Source organism: Episyrphus balteatus, chromosome 2, assembly GCF_945859705.1.
Source record: "Episyrphus balteatus chromosome 2, idEpiBalt1.1, whole genome shotgun sequence".
NCBI classification, from domain to species: Eukaryota; Metazoa; Arthropoda; class Insecta; order Diptera; family Syrphidae; genus Episyrphus; species Episyrphus balteatus.
The window spans coordinates 40,003,721-40,024,025 of NC_079135.1; the positions used below are offsets into that span (position 1 = coordinate 40,003,721).

Here is a 20,305-nt window from a genome sequence, read left to right on the forward strand (position 1 = left end):
TTTGACCGGGAATTGCATGTACAAGAACGAACGAAAAAAAAAATAGAACACTGTAGACTTTTAATGAACCATTTCAATTTGATTTTCCATCTTGTGACTCTGTCATTTAATTTAAGTCCAGATAGTTGGAGGAGAGCATGTATATACCGCGGAGAAAGCCAAGCGAATGGCCACTGGCCATTTAAACAAATTATAATTTTAAATTATATCCTTTTTTTGGTTTCTGAATAAGTTTTTTTTTCTGATGGTTTTCTGTTTCAAAATACAATACAATTTTTATTTTTATTACTAACGAACCCTTTTGTTTCGATGTTCTATTTTTAAAGTTATTAAAGTTTTTTTTTTTTTGGAATTTGTACAACTTTTTTAATTAATTTGTTTTATTGTTATTTTTATTTTTAGACTGGCGAAGTGGCGTGAATGACCACGATCGAGTACAGCGACAATTGTCCGTATCATCAGACAGTAAATTACTCGACGACGATATCAGGGAAGAAACACGAGTCATAATGAGACCAAAAAAACCGCCCAGACCTAAATCGGAAGTGTTTTTAAATAAACAGGACCCGCATCCAAGACGAAAACGTTTCAGTGCATTTGGGGTAAGTTTTTCTTTTTTTTTTTTTCTTTTTGATTATAATTAATTTTATTTTCTCAGGCTTATATGCTACCCTTATTACTTTGTAATTAATTCTTACAGTCACTCACAAAGACTCATCATTAGTGCAATTTGACTTCCTTTCCATTTCTTTCATGGTTGTTGGAAAAAATGGATTTATTTCGTATTCAGTTTTCAGTGATGTATTTAATCGTCCTCTATTATAACTAGAATCAATGAAAAAACATCTGGGACCTCTTCTATTGAATGTTATGTTCCATTAGTTAAGATCCGTACCGTAATCGATCCGCATTCGTTTGATAAGTTCAGAAATTCGATTGTGAAATCAATCAATCAAGTGGACACGTTTGCATTTGGATTCTCTATTAAAGATTTTAAAAACTATTGAAAATCGATATTTCTGCCATTTTTTAAACTAAATGAAACCAATTCCAATTCGAAGAAGACAGACTCTATAAAAAATTGTGAGGTTCCATCAGCTAAAGTTATTTTTGATTGCGATGATTATCAAACGATGAAACAACACACATGTATTTCTGGCAATTTTATTACGGGTGTCCCAAATTACCGTTTCCGCCAAAAACTGTCAATTTGTTTTTATTTTTTTCCTAAGAGATGAATTCTTTTGACCACCCCTCAATTTTGGAAAAAAAAAATAGTTTTGAAAAATAGTGTGTTCAAAAAAGAACTGACGTCAAAAAATGGATTTTTCAAATTAAATTGCTGTGTTTGATAGACCTCTCTTCATACATCTTTTCAAACTTCTTTTGACCGTCCATACAAATAATTTTATTTTTGAACAAATTTGGAGTGAAGGCTATATTGTACTATATTCTCAATTGCCGTGACCTTAAAATAAAATCAGTTTCCTTTCTATTAAAAAAAATAATAATTTGTTATTATTTAAATTAAGACTTATGTACATTAATAATAAAATAAATCTGAAATAAAAATAAAATAATAATTTCAAATGCTGGTCATTTTTGACAAATCTGCTTTATGACCAGTTCATCTTTGAAAACTAGGAAAAAAAATATTTTAGGAAAAAAAAATTGTTTGTTTTTTAAAAATCAAAATTAAAAACATTTGTAGGTGGTTTGGCCAATTAAACTTAAACTTATGGAACACAGTAAGCAAATTCAGTAAACAAACCAATTTTTAAAAACCATTAACATATTTTGTCATTTATATCGTTTTCTTTTGGTTCAAGGGGATCCACGTCTACTCTTTTTTCTCAACTAAGATTTTCAAAACTGAATTTTAAAGTGCAAATTGAATTTGAAATATTTATTTTTTAATGTTTTGTAAAAAAAAGTTATAAACATATGGGTAATTCCATGAAAAAGTGGACACGAATTTTGAACAAATTATGCAGTCTTTTTTAGTTTTTTTATTAGCAAATTACTATTTACAAACGTCAACTCTTTTTGCTAGTTGCAAGAAAAGATTCTTTGTTGTATTCCCTTATGGATAGACATCAAATTCAGGGAGTTTAAATAATCTTAAAGCATTTTTATAGCATAATCTTGCCAACAACAGAAGAATTTCAGATAAAAATGACGGAAAAAGAAGGAAACTAAAAACATGATGAGTCTAACAGTGACGATGACAACACCCCCTCGTTATTGGTAAAATAAATTAACATTTAAGCAAGCTTCGTTACACAATATTCGATTTAAAAAAAACTTGAGTGAAAATGCATCTTTTCTTTACATTTACAACCACAAATCACAGGTAACATGAGTTACCAAAATAATGTAACGTGAGTTACCTAAATATTTTAAAATTTTTCCTCGAAATATTGAAAAAATGTTTCGTTTTGTCACTTATATTAAAAGCTTATAATTTTTTATGTATGGAATCTTCATTAAAAACAAATAAAGATTCTTAATTTCACATAAAAACTTCATACTGTCGGTGTCTTAAAATTCGTGTCCGATTTTTGTAACGTGAGTTACCATCAAACTTTTATTTTTCCCAAGCAAATGTTAAAAATAAAGTAAATTTTCTTAGTTAATTATGAAAGTAATAGTTATGCTCCATTCATGGATAGTAATTTCGTATCAATTTACATTAAAATTGACAAAAAAAAAATTATTTATGTGTTGGAAATTTTTGTGAATGTAACGTGAGTTACCATGGAATTGCCCATATTCAATTTTGTACTTTATTTTATCATTTCAAAACACATGGGTCCACTTTGGATACGTCACTACATTTCGCCAATATAGTTATTGATGAAATTAATAGTTGCCATGAACTTCTTTTAGGGTCAATTTGATAGTAAAATAAATAATTTAAATTAAATAAAATTACTTAAATTAAAAAAAAAAAAGTTATTAAATAAAAAAAAAAATGAATTAAATTCGGTAAATACCTATTGATTTAGAAAAAAACACAAATTGAGAAATAAAGTTTTAAATCAATAACACTGCCCAACACACAAAAATTTTCCAGAACATTGTTTATCATACCTTACTAAATTTAGGGTGCTGATTCTAAAAATAACATTATTTTTTTTCTAGCAGCTCTTGTTTTTAAATTATTCAAACATGAAAAGGCATAGAAATTCATACAATTTTTTTTTTTTTTTTTTGTTAAATTTTTTTTGATTAAAATTTATTTTTTTTTGTATTTTTATTTTACTTACTGAACCGAAATACATTTTATTCGAAACAAATTTCTCCAACAAAACTTTAAAAACGCTTGTAATAATAAAATCTAAAAAAAAATTGTATGAAATTACCCCAAAAATGTGGAAAATTAAAGTATCTAAAAAAAAATAGAGCTCCTAGAAAACAACCACTGTGATTTGTAGGCTTAGTGAACCCAAACGCATTAGTTCGATAAGAAAATTTCTGGAAAATGTTAACAAACAGTTAAAATAAGCATAACTTTAAAATAAGTACGAAACTACCCCCAAAATGTGGAAAACTAAAATATTTCAAAAAATAGAGCTCATAGAAAAAAAAATAATTAATTTTAGGTTTACTGACCCCAAATATAAATTTTTCTGGAAAATTTTAATAAACGCTCAAAATAAGAAAAACTTAAAAATTAATATGAATATTTCCCCAAATATGAAAAATTAAATATTTTAAAAACTATAACTGCTAGAATGAAACCAATATTAGATTTTCAAAAATGCGAAAAATCTCAATAAGACTGGTTTTTTATAAAACCTGAATACAATTTTAAAGTAAAAAAAAACTTACATTTAGTGCCGGTTTGTTCACAGTCAAGGATTATTCCATACAAAAATCCTTGATTAAAAGATAATCGAGTGTCAACAAACCGGCCCATAGAGAGATGAGCCACATAGAATGTTTTCGACTTAATTTGAGTAGATAGAAATCATAGCAAAGATTTGGCAGAAAAAAATCCTTCCTTAAAATTATGAATACAAAAAATTACTAGGTATAGCTGTTCTGAAACTCATCAGTCCTGGCTTTTTTATTATAAATTTTATAAGCTTTACTTACGAAACATATTAATGCATTTCTTTTTCTATTTTCAGGGTGATTCACCGTTCGGCAAATCGGATGCGTATATCAAATTAGAACAACTAGGCGAAGGGTCATATGCAACTGTCTACAAGGGTTTTAGCAAGTAAGTTTGTCTTTTTTTATAAATATTTGAATCTGCTATAAAATTCTTTTGTCTTCATTATGTGTAAATTGACAAAAAAAAAATCTCTCATCCAAACCTTTATCTACAACAATTATTGTCCTTTGGTCTATGTAATGTTGGCCTAAAAGTCTTTACCTATGATATAAAAACAAATTTGTCCCTATATTGTGCCTGGAAAGAATAAATCTTAATTCATTTATTTTGTTGTCAATAAACGGCAGTGTGTAATAAATTATCTCTCCACACTTGTATAAATAAAGCTGTCCTTACCAGGTCATCGTTTATTGTCGAAATATCATTTCATTGAATTTTGTTCCTGTCATTACTCAAGTAATCATTTAAGTTTATGTGACCTTATTTCTATTTTTTGTGCCGCGTCAGACATCAAGGATGTCCTATTTTAGCCTTTTTTCTTCTTCTTGTTCTTTTCCTTCTATGAATCAATCAAAAAGCACAAAAGATAGTGACAGACATATCCTTATATCCTTGAATCCTGCACAATATAACGTACATTTATTTTGATTAAGGTTCTGCTTATAAAAGCCTAAGTCAGTTATATTATTATCGTCCTATATATCCTTTTGAATTAAACAGACCCCACCGAAACGGATGCCCTTCACTTTCTGTATAATATACGAAAATAAAACGTCATGCAAACAATTTTGCTCTTATCAAACAAACATTTTCTCATCTGCTTTGACAAATGACATGTGTTTTGTCCTTGTCGTCTATGTCATCCGGTTCTAGCTCAACTTCCGTCTGCTTTAGACGTCTCATTGCTAGAGCTCGCAACAACCCTTTAAAATAATTGATGTATGGTCATTGTGTCATACTAGAAAGGGCAACTCATACACACACAGACAAACGACGAACAAAAGGAACCATCACGTGCAGTGCATAAAAGACACAAATTTAATTTATAACCTGAAGATGATTCAGTATCCTGATTTATGATAACGATTTGATTTGGGTGGAGAGAGTTAATTTAAATTCATTGCAACACAATGTCAACAATGAAAATGAAGATAGAAGTAAGTTTTTGACGTCACACCTACATATGGAATTAATGAATTCTCAAAAATAAATGACATTCAATTATCCTTTAGAATTAAATTGAAAAAAAATTAAATAATATAACTTAATCCATAAAATTTAACATACAATTTTGATCTATTTCGATTATAAGAAACTTGTCTGCATTAGAAGCTCTATTAAGCAAGCCCAAAGTTTAAAATCCTTTTCTTTGCAAAAAAATGTCTTTCCTTTTTAATATAAGCATAAAATAACTCTATCAACTATTAACCTTTTTGCCTATTTGCCACAAAAAAAGAAGAAATTCTCTTTGAAACTTTTCACAACTCTTGAACTTTTTTTATCAGCTATTAAAAAATAAAATTTGGGTCAATGCAGCATCCGGGATATTAATACACCCTAATATTCTTAAAATGGTTTTGGAAAAAGTTTTTCATGTTTGCACAAATTTGTTCGACCAATCAAATAGATTCTTAGATAAACTTCAAGGAGCAATTATAAGGATTTACTTATACATCTATCAAAGTTCTTCATGATAAAACGTTTTCGTACTCAAAAATAAATCAAAAGATAGAGCTAATCTAGGAAACGGAATTGAAGGACGAAAAATCGTACACGTATTGAATTCATAATGGATAATAAATGAATAATGGTGTTTCTTAAAAATAATGTCGGGTGAGCTGTTTTTATTGAGGGAACTTAAGTTTTGCTTCGGGAATCAAGCCTAACTCCCGTATAACATTCAACTAAACTTTGAGCATTAAATATATGACTTTAAATTATGCCAATGTCTTAATGAAATTTCGAAATGAAATTGAATAGAATAAAGAGATAAAATTTAACTTTTTTAAAGCCAAAGGCTTTTTTAATTGCCTCGGGAGACTTTTGGCAACACAATGTTGAATCAAGTGGAAGAATTGTTGTTTTTAAAATAAATTTTGTTTTATTTTATTCTGTTTTGTTTTATTTTATTTTATTTTATTTTATTTTATTTTATTATATTTTATTTTGTTTTGTTTTGTTTTGTTTTGTTTTGTTTTGTTTTGTTTTGTTTTGTTTTATTTTATTTTATTTTATTTTATTTTATTTTATTTTATTTTATTTTATTTTATTTTGTTTTATTTTATTTTGTTTTTTTTTGTTTAGTTTAGTTTTGTTTTGTTTTGTTTTATTTTATTTTATTTTATTTTATTTTATTTTATTTTATTTTATTTTATTTTATTTTATTTTATTTTATTTTATTTTATTTTATTTTATTTTATTTAATTTTATTTTATTTTATTTTATTTTATTTTGTTTATTTTATTTTAATTTATTTTATTTTATTTTATTTTATTTTATTTTATGTTATTTTATTTTATTTTATTTTATTTTATTTTATTTTATTTTATTTTATTTTATTTTATTTTATTTTATTTTATTTTATTTCATTTTATTTTATTTTATTTTATTTTATTTTATTATAATTTATTTTATTTTGTTTTATTTATTTTATTCTATTTTATTTTATTTTATTTTATTTTATTTTATTTTATTTTATTTTATTTTATTTTATTTGATTTTATTTTATTTTTTAGTATTTTATTTTTTAATTATTCGAATAAAAACTAGAATTTTTGAAATCAATTGAACGAAAACAAAAAAATTCTCTCACTCAAAAATTTCACACTCGAGTAAAATTAACTACCACAGGAACAAATTAATACCGTTGTTACCCCATTTTTATTTCATTTTCACTTTGGTTATTATCATTCTTTATGAAAAATCTAATTTCAAATAATCTATTATTGCAATTGTAATTCCTTTCAAATAATTTATTAAAATAATTTTAATCCAACAAAAAAGAAAAAAAAAACGCTCGATTTAATAAACATACCCCCGGCTATGGTTGTCAGAGCCAAGCCACATATAATTCAATAGGGAATTAAGGGCTTTTTCCCTAATGGTCGTTATTATATGGTCAAATTCACTTAAGCTTTATTATTGATTTTGATTTCTTTTTTTTCAATTTTTTTTTCTGACTGAATTGATGAAATAACCTCGGTTTTATGAAAATCCTCCTAACCTATAGAAAATCTGGAATGTGTTTTTTTTTTTTATTTAACGATTGATTTTTTTTTTGCCAGTTTTTTGCTCAATGGGGAATTCTATTGCTATTTAATTTTAAATATGCCCAAGGGGTTTTCATTATTTGTTAAGCTCTCAGATTTGCTATTCGAGCATTTTTCTTTTGTTCATTTGACCTAAATAGAAATATTTCTACAGATTTTAATTTTTTTTTTTTTTTTTTGGTTTCCTATTTCGTTTTTTCATTTTAATTTTTTCTTCTTTTCTGTTATTTTTATTTGAAATTAAAAAATAAAGAAAAACTTAAAAAAAAAAGAAATAATTAACCTTTAAAATGAAAGCTACGGGACGCAACTTATAAATCATCCTTTATGAAAATGTTCGTTCTACCATTTCCATTGTCTAATAACATTTATCTTACTTTCAACGTTGTATATAGTGTATCCATTTTATACTGTCACCCGAGGCGACCGAAATGTCAAGAACATCACAAGAAATCCAACACCTCGAACCGAACGAAACGAGTATAGTTTTTCTTTGTTTGAACCCTTTTCATATTCTGCGTTTGCCTTTGAATTCCATAACATAACCCATTAGCAGTCAGAATGGCGCCACAAACCCAACACAACACCATCAACTTCTCTCTAATGTGTGTCACTGGTTCACTATATACCTATTCTTTCTGACATTACCACCATAACCATCCGACCAACCACCTCCACCTTCACCTCGTAGAAAAACTATCTTTGGAACAAAAACAAACTTTTCACCGACAGGATGAAGAAAAAAAAACTGTTGGAAGAAAAGTATCCTCCAAAGACCGGGTTTTGTGTGAAAAGATAAGAATGAGACCTTGCACCATTATCATCGGCCAACGTATCATCTAGCCGCAACAAGCCACCTCTCTCTGTCTCTCACAGCGAGCGCCCACAACTTTATTAAAAGCACATACAAACAACATTGTCCTTCCTGGTTTGTTCCAAGTTCCAAAGAGAAACGGTTTTTAGTTGACTCTGTGCCAGGAATTTTGGGATAAGACTAAATGGATACTTAAACGAACTTTTGCGCCCCCTTAAGTCGGCTCAGTAGGGGGTTTGTTTGGCAGGCGAGTATGTGTTTTGCTAGATGTACGATGAAAAACAGGATACGTATACTATACACAAATAAAGCACGTTTCTTTTGACCTAGATTTCCACACACACACATTGAAAGTGTTTATCTGACATAGCTTTGTCCTTGTCGTATCTCGGTTTCTCGTACTCGTACCAAGCCAGTAAACGGATAACCGTCTAACATTTTCGGATCTGAATGTCATGGAAAATTATTATCTATGACTGCAAATCAATTATAATTTATGGTTGTGGTGCGATTGCTTGGGAATTATCCTGCAAAATAGTCATGAATATTCGATTCGATTGTGAATGGAGCTTAGCAGTTGTCCTGGAAAAAGGATAAATGTGCGAGTCGAGTGTTTCAAGCCTTAAGGGTTTTCTGCCAACGAATGAATATTAGAGTGGGTTTTACTAAATACAAAGACACATACACGCAATAGTTTTTGGGCTGCTCTCAGTTTAAATTGAGAGCGACTTATGTATGTGTGTAATTTTAACACATTGTGAATTGGTATATTGATCTTTGAGGTTTTAGGAGAAAAATCCATTTGAATTTTGAGAATGGATAAACCTTTGTTACCATCACCATCATCATCAAAGGGAAATGGGAATTCATATATGTAGGTCGTTCGATATAGTTTGGATTGTTTTCATTCTCAAATGGTTCATTAAACGGGTCAGAGTGTTTGTTCATTTATGTATAGGATGGATTAGAATGATTTTGGGTTTTGAGGTTATTGTGCGGAATATCGTGGATTCAATTTTAAAACCAACTTTGATCTTTTAAAACGTTTATCTTTACATCTAATAGCTTTTTGAGATTTCATCACTTGGTTGTTCTTATTGACTTTCAAATTTAAAGTTTTATGTTCGATGAGAATATTGAAGGCATAATGACTTCGTTTTTAGGAAGATGACAGATTTTTCAAAAGATTTGGATGGGTTTAGTTAACTTAATTTTAAGTGAATGAATGTTGTGTCGAATAAAACTTTAAATTTAGTTCAATGGTTTGATTTTGGTTTGAAAGCAGAGACAAGAAATAACAGTCAACCTTTATTTTCAATTGGTTTCTCTCTGAGAGTAACCACATTACTTTAAATAGTTTCGGTTAAGGTTTGAGATTTATTTTTAAAAATCAAAAATAAAGGTTATCGGTTGAGATTTATTTTTTTATTTTTTTAAATATCTTTCAAGGGTTGAGATTTTTACAAAAAAATAAATGGAAAAGGTCAACCTTTAACCGTTTTCGCTGAAAATAAATCAAAAATGGTCAATTCAAAGGAAAATGTCGAATATGTCAAGAATGTCTTTATATTGCAAAAAATGTTTTTTCTAAGTTTATGTATTAAATAATGTATGAACTAAATAGACTCTCAAAATTCCTTAGACCCAAGATTATAGGTATCTCTTTTCGTTTAAAGTTAAATCTAAAGACGAAAATGTGTTTTCCACTGTGATTTGAGTCGCTGCTGGGACGACAAGCACAACCAATGCAATTTCGAATATTTCAGGAGACCGATGTTCTAATATCTAGGTCAAAGCGTTCAGCTTTAAGAAGCGTTTTCGCCCGCCCAACTTCAAACGGCTATATCTCGGAATTTTGAAAAAAAAATGAAAAAAAAGGTAGCGGGGACTCTAACCTACATTTGGGTACCACTCCCGTCCCTGTAGGTGCACTCGTTCTCAAACCGGGAGAACTTAAAGGTAAAAAAAAAGTTAAGCCCGATTCTGAAAAAATAGGCATGATGTGTTACGGTTTAAAATTGAAGATGATTTCTTAAAAATCTGACAATGTGCAAAGCGTAGGCCCCCCATGACACAAGCTATCATTTGGCATCACTCCCAAAAATTGCTCTCAAGCTGTTAAGCTTCCAGGAGCGTTCAAAGATTCGGGGATTTTTCGAAAAAAAATTGTACCTCAACTTTCAAACGCGATTTTCTCGGAATTTTGAAAAAACAAAAACCCAATTATACCACTATCGGGTAGCTGAGAATATAAACTTTCATATGGCACCACTCCCATGTCTCCAGGAATTGATACATTTGCAGATGAGATTTATTTTTTTCTCTCAGTGATAAATCTCACTGGTTGACCGCAACATACAAAAATACAAAATAAAGGTTTCTCTAAGACCTTGACCGAAATTTTTCTTTTTTTAAAATAAAGGTTATTTTATGACAAATAAGAGTTATTAAAGAACCTTTCAACAGGTTGCGATTTATTTCTGTTCTCTGCTTAAAAGTGTGATAACTTATATTCATACTTTTGTTTTGTATAGACATTTTTTTTTGTTCCGCTGTAGGTATACATTTGCATTCACAAAAATACCCCAAAGATGAATTTTGTACGTTACGTATACGCCACACATACATATGTAATGTTCTAAAAATATTTTTAAAAGATTTTTTACATACATACCTATTGTTCAATAGAGGTTTTTTCTTTAATTTGTGGCCTTTTGGAATGTGAACTTAGATTAGCCAAAGTCTGGCCTTGTGCAACTTTTTTTCCAGCCTTTAATTGAGAATTTTAATATTGTTGGTTGTTCTTTACATAAGAATACTTCATCCGAGAATTGAATGCATCTTAACGACAAAAATCTAGTTTTCAGAAAAAGACGTTTTAATTCGATATGACGCCAGAGTTTTGGGTTCTATTTCGAGTCTAGACCACTACTACGTCTTGCGAAGGATTGGTTACCATTTCACTGTTTTGAAAAAGTGATCTCTGCCTAGCCGTTTTGACTCGGCGATAAAATGTAGGCACCGCACCTACCTAATTTCAGAGTTTATTCTCTAAAAAAAAACTTTTTGTAACTTTTCGAATAGAAAAAATCGAAAATCAATTTACGAGTCTACTTAATCGTAAGAGGTCTCAAAAGTAGAAGCAAAAACAACATCTTCATGAAATGGCGGGGCACTCTAATGTAGATCCCATAATAGACAAGATAAAAAGTGTACTGAAATGTCAAAAATTTTAGTCGAAAACATCAACATTGTGCATATGTACAACTTGCAAACGGTACCTAATAGTTTTGGAAAAGTATAACAAGTAAATCTTGTCAAGTATAAAAAAATGTTTTGGCATTTTACTTCCTCCGATTGATCGATTTGAGAACACAATCAACAAAAAAGTAAACTGTTGTTTTTTTCTGAACGTCTATGTAACTAAATCAAAATATATTTTCTTTAAGTACGAGCATGTTTGCAACAGTACACACAAAAATTGATTACTCTAATGATTTTAATCAATTTTTTTCGTTTTCGAGACAAGTAATGTTTCTCATTTTGGTTATATGGTAGCTACCGTTAATTTTGATTATAAAAATAAAATTTCAATTTAACCTTCTAAAGAATCTCCTAAAAATGATATTTCCACAAAAAAAATTCCAAAAAAATATTAACAAAATCAAGCACAAAATGTTCAAATATTTACGTGTTCTGTTTACTTGAATTTCGCTTTGGAAATGCTAGTTCAAGCTTCTGCTCTTATTTTTTCTCCAAATTTTTATACTTAGAAGAAACAAAGTTTTTTTTGTCTTTTAAAAAAAGGATTTATTAAATACAAAAAATTTACTTTTTTTTTAAACTCTGTTTCTATTTCCCAGCCTTTTAAATAATGGCTCCATTTCTTCGTAAAAAAAAAAAAACACTTTTTTTAACAGTAAAATATTTATTAGAAAAGTATACCTAAAATGTGGCAAAATAATTTTGTCACACGTTATTGACATTCGCTTTTTATGAATTTAAAAACATTAATTTGGTATATAGGCTTTGAGCCAAAAAATTATTAATTTGTCATAGAAATGGTATTTTAAATTTTGCCTTTTCAACACTCAAACTAGTTTAACCAAATGTATAAATATTTTGCAATCAATTTCAATTTTTTTCTTCATCATGTGAGTTTTTTTTTTTCTCCTATTTTTCCTTATATTCCATTTTTATTTGCATTCCATTGAAAATATTTACACTTACTCTGATTTAATGGAAAACCAAATATTTGTCTGCCCAGTTAAACCTATTAAATTATATTTTACAATTGCCTCAATAATATATAGGTATAGGTATGTCTATGTAACACACATGAATATAAAATCACTGAGGTGGAGTCAATATTTTGCCGGATATCCTGCATCATAAGAATGCTGAAATGTGTAAATTTTTATATATGTATGCGATTATTTTTGGTCGGAATTCAATTTTTATCTTTAGTGGTAATAAATAAAATCCCATTGTCATCTGTCAGGCTGTAGTAGGTATAAATATATAGTGGAGGCACACCACAGCAGCGCCAAACCCCCCAAATATCTGTGTCTGCGACTGCATTCGTTATATTCAATTTTTCCGCCCAAAACCAATTGAAATTGGATTTTTTATTTTATTTTATTTTTTAAAAACTGTTACTGTGATATATATTCTCGTCGAATTTTTTAAATTGTATTTTTTTCCCTTTACTCTTTTTAACCCAGTTTAACCCACCAAAGAGTTGCACTAAAAGAAATTAGACTGCAGGAGGAGGAGGGTGCCCCATTCACAGCGATTCGTGAAGCCTCGCTACTCAAAGAACTGAAACACTCAAATATTGTTACATTACACGATATTGTACATACGAGAGAAACGTTAACTTTTGTTTTTGAATATGTTGTGAGTATACAATAAAAAATAAAATAATTTTGATATTATAAATTGAAAATAATAATTAATTTTTTTTTTTTGCAGAATACGGATTTATCACAATATATGGAAAAACATCCGGGCGGTCTGGATCATCGTAATGTGCGTTTATTTTTGTTTCAATTGCTGCGCGGTCTGTCGTATTGCCACAAACGTCGTGTACTGCATCGCGATGTGAAGCCACAAAATTTACTCATAAGCGATGCTGGTGAATTGAAACTTGCCGATTTCGGTTTGGCAAGAGCCAAAAGTGTTCCAAGCCATACATATTCACATGAAGTGGTAACGTTATGGTACCGTCCACCAGGTGAGTTTTCAATTAAATTACTTTTATATTTAGAAAAAGAAACAATATTATGCATTTGTTTTTTCTTTTTCATAAAATTGGTAAATAAATAAAGGAATATATTTTAAAATTAACATACAAAAATAATTTGCTAAATTTTTTTTCAAAAAATATTAAAAAAAAAAAAATTGCAAAAGTTTTAAGTCTCAAGGTACCATTATGCTTACTCGTACCGACTTAAGTTTGAATTTTGAAAATTTGGAAAAAATTTTTGAAAGTTGATTTCAAAATTTAAAAACTTTCAAAAATGTACACAAATGTATCCCTAGGAACATAAGAAAAACAGACAAAAATTTGAATTCTTTATTAAGAAATGTAAGCCAGTTTAAAATTGAAGATAAGAAACCTTAAACATTTACTTCAATCGTTTTTTTTTTACATTAAGTACCTCAAAAATATTCCGAAAATGACTTTATTTTATTACTTTTATCTCTAGCGAACAAAAATATTTTGATTTTAATAAGTTTCTGTAAAAAATGTACGTTTTTATGTTTCAAGCTTAAATTTTTTTGAAGCAAAATTTTGAATCGACGAATCTTTTGTTGTGCCTTAGGTTTTTTTGGTCTAATGTCTCGTTCTCGAGACCAAGTACGTTTTATAGACTTTAGCAAGTTGGAAAAGATCTTTGTTTTCTTGATATTGACAATTATTTTTTAACTGGCCTAACATTGTTTTTTGAAAGTTAAATATTTTTTTAATTACTTCTTTAAGGGCCAATTTATTGAGCCTCCATTAAATTTTGAAATTTATCGCTTAAGTTAACGGCCTCGTTAAACTATTGTCGCCTTTAAGTATACATTATTAAAAATTCATTTAATTCACTCTTCTTTAGTTAAAGTCCTTACTTTTAATGGAAACTTTAAATTTAAAACTCTGTTAAAAATATCCTAGGGATTTTTTATTTTGTTTGAAAAATAATCTGTCAAAAGCTACAATTTTGTCAAATCAAATAGATTTGAATTGGAAGAAAAACCAAAAAACTATGGCCCGTAAGTATTTTGCAGCTGAAAACGCCAGAAAATGCAAGAGATTAACGATATACCAGTGGTAACCAAAGAATGCTACAACCTACAATTGAAACCATGAGAAGAAGAAGGAGTTAAGTGAAATTTTTAATTTTTTCCATCGGTGTCAAATAACAACTTAAATTTAAGTGTTATCGGCATTCATCTCGTGTCATTGGTTTAGAAGTAAGCTTTATATCTATTCTTCTCATGGCTTCAATTGCAATGTTATGTATGTTATGTATGTATTATGCAGCATCTCAAAAATGATTAGTTTTGAAGTGGAGAATATAATCTAGTAGATCTAGTATTATCTGTGCGAAGTAGACAAGAAATGCATTAATTTCTTTGAATTTTGTTCTTTTTTATGGTACAAATGCATGTGTGCATACCTACAAAAAATTCTAGTCTGGACTTTTTTCATAATTGTGATGTTTTTTTAATAATTCTTTAGCTCATTTGACATTTTTCAAATAAAATAATAATTCAAATAAAAAAAATAAATGAAATGACATTTGACACTAATGGAGAGTGAATAAATAGAAATTCTGTTTAAAACCTCCATTAGCTCTAAAAATCCCTCTTAAAAGGTCGAATTTGGTGTTTTAACTAAAACTACTTTTAAATTTAATGCTCAATTAGTTTATGATGCCAAACTTCAAAAAAATCCTTAAAAGAGACTGAATTAAACGAAATTGGTTTTTAATTTTAAAATTCCCTTTTTTAATGGCGATTTAAGTTTAATGGAGAGTCAATAAATTGGGCCTAAGTACCTACTGAAAATATAAAGTTATAAATGTTTTATCGATTTTTGAGTAACATTCTCAAAACTGCAAGAAATTTACTTTATACCGATTTTTTTTTAAATAAATCAAGAGGAAAATGCTTATAGCCCAGTCATTTTAGTCATTTTTAAGCCCAATCTGCGGAAAAATTCCTACTGAGCTGAATTTTGGTATACAGCTTAATGACGGCTTTGTTATGAAGATGTGAAAAATCGACATTGATATCGTGTTCGCGTTAAGAGTTTTAGGGGTCAAAAGGTCACGAAAAGCTTTTCGCAAATATCTCGCGACCTATTGATCGGAGGTCATCAGAGGTGAAATTAAAATTGATGGTCGTGAAATTATCTACAACATATCGCACATGTACTACAAAAGTGTCACAACTCAAAAATCTTCATTTTTCAATAGAGACGATAAACCAATTTAAGGAGAATAGAACGAGTATATTTATTATTTACTTAATTTTTAGAATAGGAAACACACTTTTAACCAATTTTAGACAACCACCATCATTTTAACTATCTTAAACCTTGGAAATTCACGTTTTTAGAGTTGTGACAATTTTCGTGATCTTTGGACTAAAAATGTGTCATTTTTGTCAAAGTAGTTTTTATTTCAAATGAAACATCTAAAACGACATTTTACCTTCTGGAATAAAAACTATTCAAATTATATCAATGGCAACTAGATAGATTTGTCCGGGAAAATTTCAAATATTTTTTTTTGTCAATAACTAAAAAAATCTGTTTTTTGAGTTGTGACACTTTTGTAGTACATGTGCGATATGCCTAGCACATTTTTCTGTAAGATGAACCGTTTCGCGAGTAGAGCGCAGAGAAGGTGATTAGATTGCACTCACATACGAAAAAATACATACATACATACATTTTTGGTTTATTTTGCTCGATTTTTGAGGTTTTTATCGAAGTAGCTTAAATTTTTTTAGTTTTATTAACTTATCTTATTACGTAAATACGGATTAACTAAAAAAAATAAAAATGTACACATTGGGATAAAAAATATTATGCAAAAGGGGGAACCACGTTTTTTGGAAATGTTGTATGTTTCCCTTTTTTGTACAATAAGTGCCTTATTATTAAGAACACACTTTTTAAACATGGTTCAATTTTAGTTTTGAGCTTGTTATCAATTTTCCAAACATGAATTCCATAGAAAATGTCGTTTCTAGCTTCTCAAGAGAAAAGTTGCAGAATACCTTATAACAGTGCAAAATTAGCTGCTGAAAAAGCTTAATGGTAATTTAAGGTTTATACCAAGCTCAAAACTAAAATTGAACCATGTTTAAAAAGTGTGTTCTTATTAATGAAGGCACTTATTGTACAAAAAAGGGAAACATACAACATTTCCAAAAAACGTGGTTCCCCCTTTTGCATAATATTTTTTATCCCAATGTGTACATTTTTATTTTTTTTAGTTAATCCGTATTTACGTAATAAGATAAGTTAATAAAACTAAAAAAATTTAAGCTACTCCGATACCTAAAAAATCGAGCAAAATAAACCAAAAATGTATGTATGTATGTATTTTTTCGTATGTGAGTGCAATCTAGTCACCTTCTCTGCGCTCTACTCGCGAAACGGTTCATCTTACAGAAAAATGTGCTAGGCATATGTTGTAGATAATTTCACGACCATCAATTTTTATACAACCTCTGATGACCTCCGATCAATAGGTCGCGAGATATTTGCGAAAAACTTTTTGTGACCTTTTGACCCCTATAACTCTTAACGCGGACACGATATCAATGTCGATTTTTCACATCTTCATAACAAAGCCGCCATTAAGCTGTATACCAAAATTCAGCCCAGTAGGAATTTTTCCGCAGATAAAACCTAAAATTACTGGACTATTACTGAAAACTCATAAAAAACGTCAATTTGAGGTTAGCACCTGTCATTATTTTTAATGATTTGACTGGTCGCTGCAGATTTTTTTCAAACTTTTCAATACAAGGTTACCTTCAATTAAAAGCATAATTTTATTTGTCTACTACTCTTAACACCATCATTTTCTAAAACAGAGAATAAAAATGAAAACCAAAAAAAAACCTTCCAAGGTGGCTCATATTTCCATACAAATTATAAAAACCAAACAATTTATTTGTATGCATATTTCAAAAAAAAAAATTATAATATTCCTTTGTCTCGAAGTTGAATTATACTGAAACTAAACCTTCTACACCGAGAACAGAACATTATTGTATTTTTATAAATCATCAACTTGATGAATTGAACTTTCCACAACAATAATCCAATCTCCTTGACATTCCTCATTATCTTATTTTTCTTCTTCTTTTAATCCTTTGGGTTAGCAATAAAAAAAATACAAAAAAATTAAGAAAAAAGGAAAAAAGGAATTATTTCCCACAAAGAACTCCTCTCTTTTATTTGGCGTTGCTTTGCACACCATCATAATCTTTTCAGTCTTCTCGATGTCCTCGTTTCACTTGAGAAAAGGATTTTACAAAAGCACCCATCAGGATCGTCTCTAACAACGAATAAACAACTGTCTTGGTGGATTATTTAAATTCATGCAAAAAAAAAATCTAAAAGAAGAATCATCCACCCACCGCATCGTTGGGATGATACGAAATTAGATTGAAACAAGAAATTTTCCCCATTCCTACCATTTTTTTTTTCATGTTTCCAGCCGCCACACAATGATGCGGGGGAATTAAAAAACTTTCGGGTTTAAAAAAGAGTTTTCCAGATTTCAATTAATCTTTATTTGGAGCTCAAAAAACAATCTCTCACTTCAATTTTATGACAAATTTTTCCTGTTATGAAGGAAAAAAAGAAAAACTTTTCTTCAAAGTATTCAACAGTTAATTAATACCATCAGTGTGTGTGTGTATGTGTGCGTGTTAAGGATCATCCTTTGTGTTATTAGAGACTCTGACTGTCGGTGATTGCTAATTGAATTAATTAAGACAACAAAAGACAGATATAGATACACGAAACCACTTTTACAATAATTTTTCGAGATTGATAGAATAAATTACAAGGATTACCATAAGAAAAGGATCCTGCCAAACTAAAAACGCAAAGGAAAGTTGTGGAATTCCATTAGAATACCTTAAAACAAAAACTATGCTAACTTTAAGTGGTTTCACTCTGTGTGAAAAGATAAAGAACCCTGATGGTCGAAGGAACAATATTTAACGAAGTCACTTAGCCTGTGACTGTGTGTTATGCTGCCTTGCTTTCCAAGTTTCACAACAACAATTTCACTTCTTTGTGGATACCTACTTTCTTTATAGTATAGAAATATACACACAACACTATTTTATTTGCGGGTGGAATCTATGGAATTTATTGCATAATATAGAGTCGGATTTAAAAGGATTTTCATTTGTGTAATTCCGCCTGGTCATTCTCGGTGTGCTACGATGGTAGATTCCAAGTCGTCTTGTTGTCCACAATTATTGTCGCCATAAATTTACAAGACAGATTATGGGGTATATAAAACAAACGGAACGTGTTTACTTGCTATTGTTAGTATTTCGTAAGTCACCGACATTTTCAGCAGCACACACACAAAAGGCAAGCAAATTAAACTTCACTCCTCTTTTTGTTGGTTTCGGTATATAAGCTATGGAAAAAGCGCTTCTAGGTACAGATACCTAGAAACAATGATTTAGGTCTCGTATATATCCTTTTTTGTTTTCTTTTTTTTTTTTTGTATGTTTAATAAATAAGCAGTTTATGCTGAGACACTTTTCTGTTAAGGAAATTTGGAAATAAGCAGGGCTTAATGGCTAAAATATTTATTCAGGGTTGCTGTAAATTTTCCTTAAACTAGGTCATGAGTAGAGACAACATAAAATATTTGACAAAAATAAAAGGAAATAAAGGATTTCCTTTATTTTGAAAGAAATTTTAATATAAATTATACTAAAAATGCAATTTTTGCAAAAAGTAGGTACCTTAATTTGAATTAAGTATAAAGTAAAAGTTGTCTGTTCGTTTAAGCTATAGTAATTAGGTATTCGAATTTGTATAAAATACATGACGGATGCATAAACTCTTGAGGCTCTATAAATTTTAATTAAAATAAATGTTTTTGGATAGGTTTTTCAGATATGATTTCTCAAAGTTTTTTGTCGTTTTTTTTTTTTCAAATATACTTAAACCAAACTGAACAGAAGAACCGGCACTGAACTAAATAAATAACCAATAACAAAGTAACATAAGAATAACTTTAGATTAACTCAGAAGCTTAAGGCCAAAAGATTTTCAAAAAATCTTTATTTAAAAAAAATTTTAGTACTGAAAAAATTTCTTATTCAAAGAAAATTTTAAATCTTTTGAATATGTATTCAATATCTTTAATTTTGTATAATATATGTAGATTCCAATTGTTGTTAAAGAAAGCAAAATACTTTCCTTAAAAAAATCTTGGGATAAGTTGTTAAGATAAGAATATTTTTGTAATGATAAACATTTTCGACTGTTTTTGATACTTTTCGAGTTTTTGTCTATAACTTGAAAAGGAAGTCAAATTTTAAAATTTTACTTCACTTATTTTTAGAAGAAAAATTAATTGCATACCAAAATGGATCATTTTCATAACTTTACTCATAAAGTTTTTTCTTTAACACATCTCTTAACAGTATTGAATTATTGTATCTACATTGAATCCTATATAAATTGCCATTAAAATGTGATATAATCTCAAAAATATTTTCAAGGTTTTGTAAATGTATCTGCTTAAAACAGATTTGCTATTTTTTTTTTTTTTTTTTTTTTCAATGTATTTTTATTTCTTGCACTTAGTGGTTTTATGGTTTCAAAAACTGTGAAAAAAAGATCAATAGACCAGGGTTCGGACTTTACTTCGATCGAAGTAGATTTACTTCGATTTTGGGAAAAAAATAAAATCTACTTCCCTACTTCTTTTTTACTTGCGATATAGGTACTATATATCAAGTTATGCATTCGTACAAAAAAAAAAAGTTGAGATAACATTTTTCCATGACATTACGATGATAGACAATGCCAAAAAAGTGGGTCCC

At 28.9% G+C, this 20,305-nt stretch overlaps 1 protein-coding gene across 4 annotated transcripts in view; it reads left to right on the forward strand.

The window, feature by feature from the left end:
• LOC129910773 (cyclin-dependent kinase 14) overlaps positions 1 to 20,305 on the forward strand; it is a 277,345-nt gene that overhangs the window by 227,654 nt on the left and 29,386 nt on the right. For all 4 annotated transcript variants that reach the window (XM_055988310.1, XM_055988309.1, XM_055988311.1 and 1 more), the window contains 4 exons: positions 403 to 602; positions 4,137 to 4,228; positions 12,931 to 13,105; positions 13,181 to 13,442. In XM_055988310.1, coding sequence (XP_055844285.1) covers positions 403 to 602; positions 4,137 to 4,228; positions 12,931 to 13,105; positions 13,181 to 13,442 — 729 coding nt within the window. The remainder of the gene's footprint in view (positions 1 to 402; positions 603 to 4,136; positions 4,229 to 12,930; positions 13,106 to 13,180; positions 13,443 to 20,305) is intronic.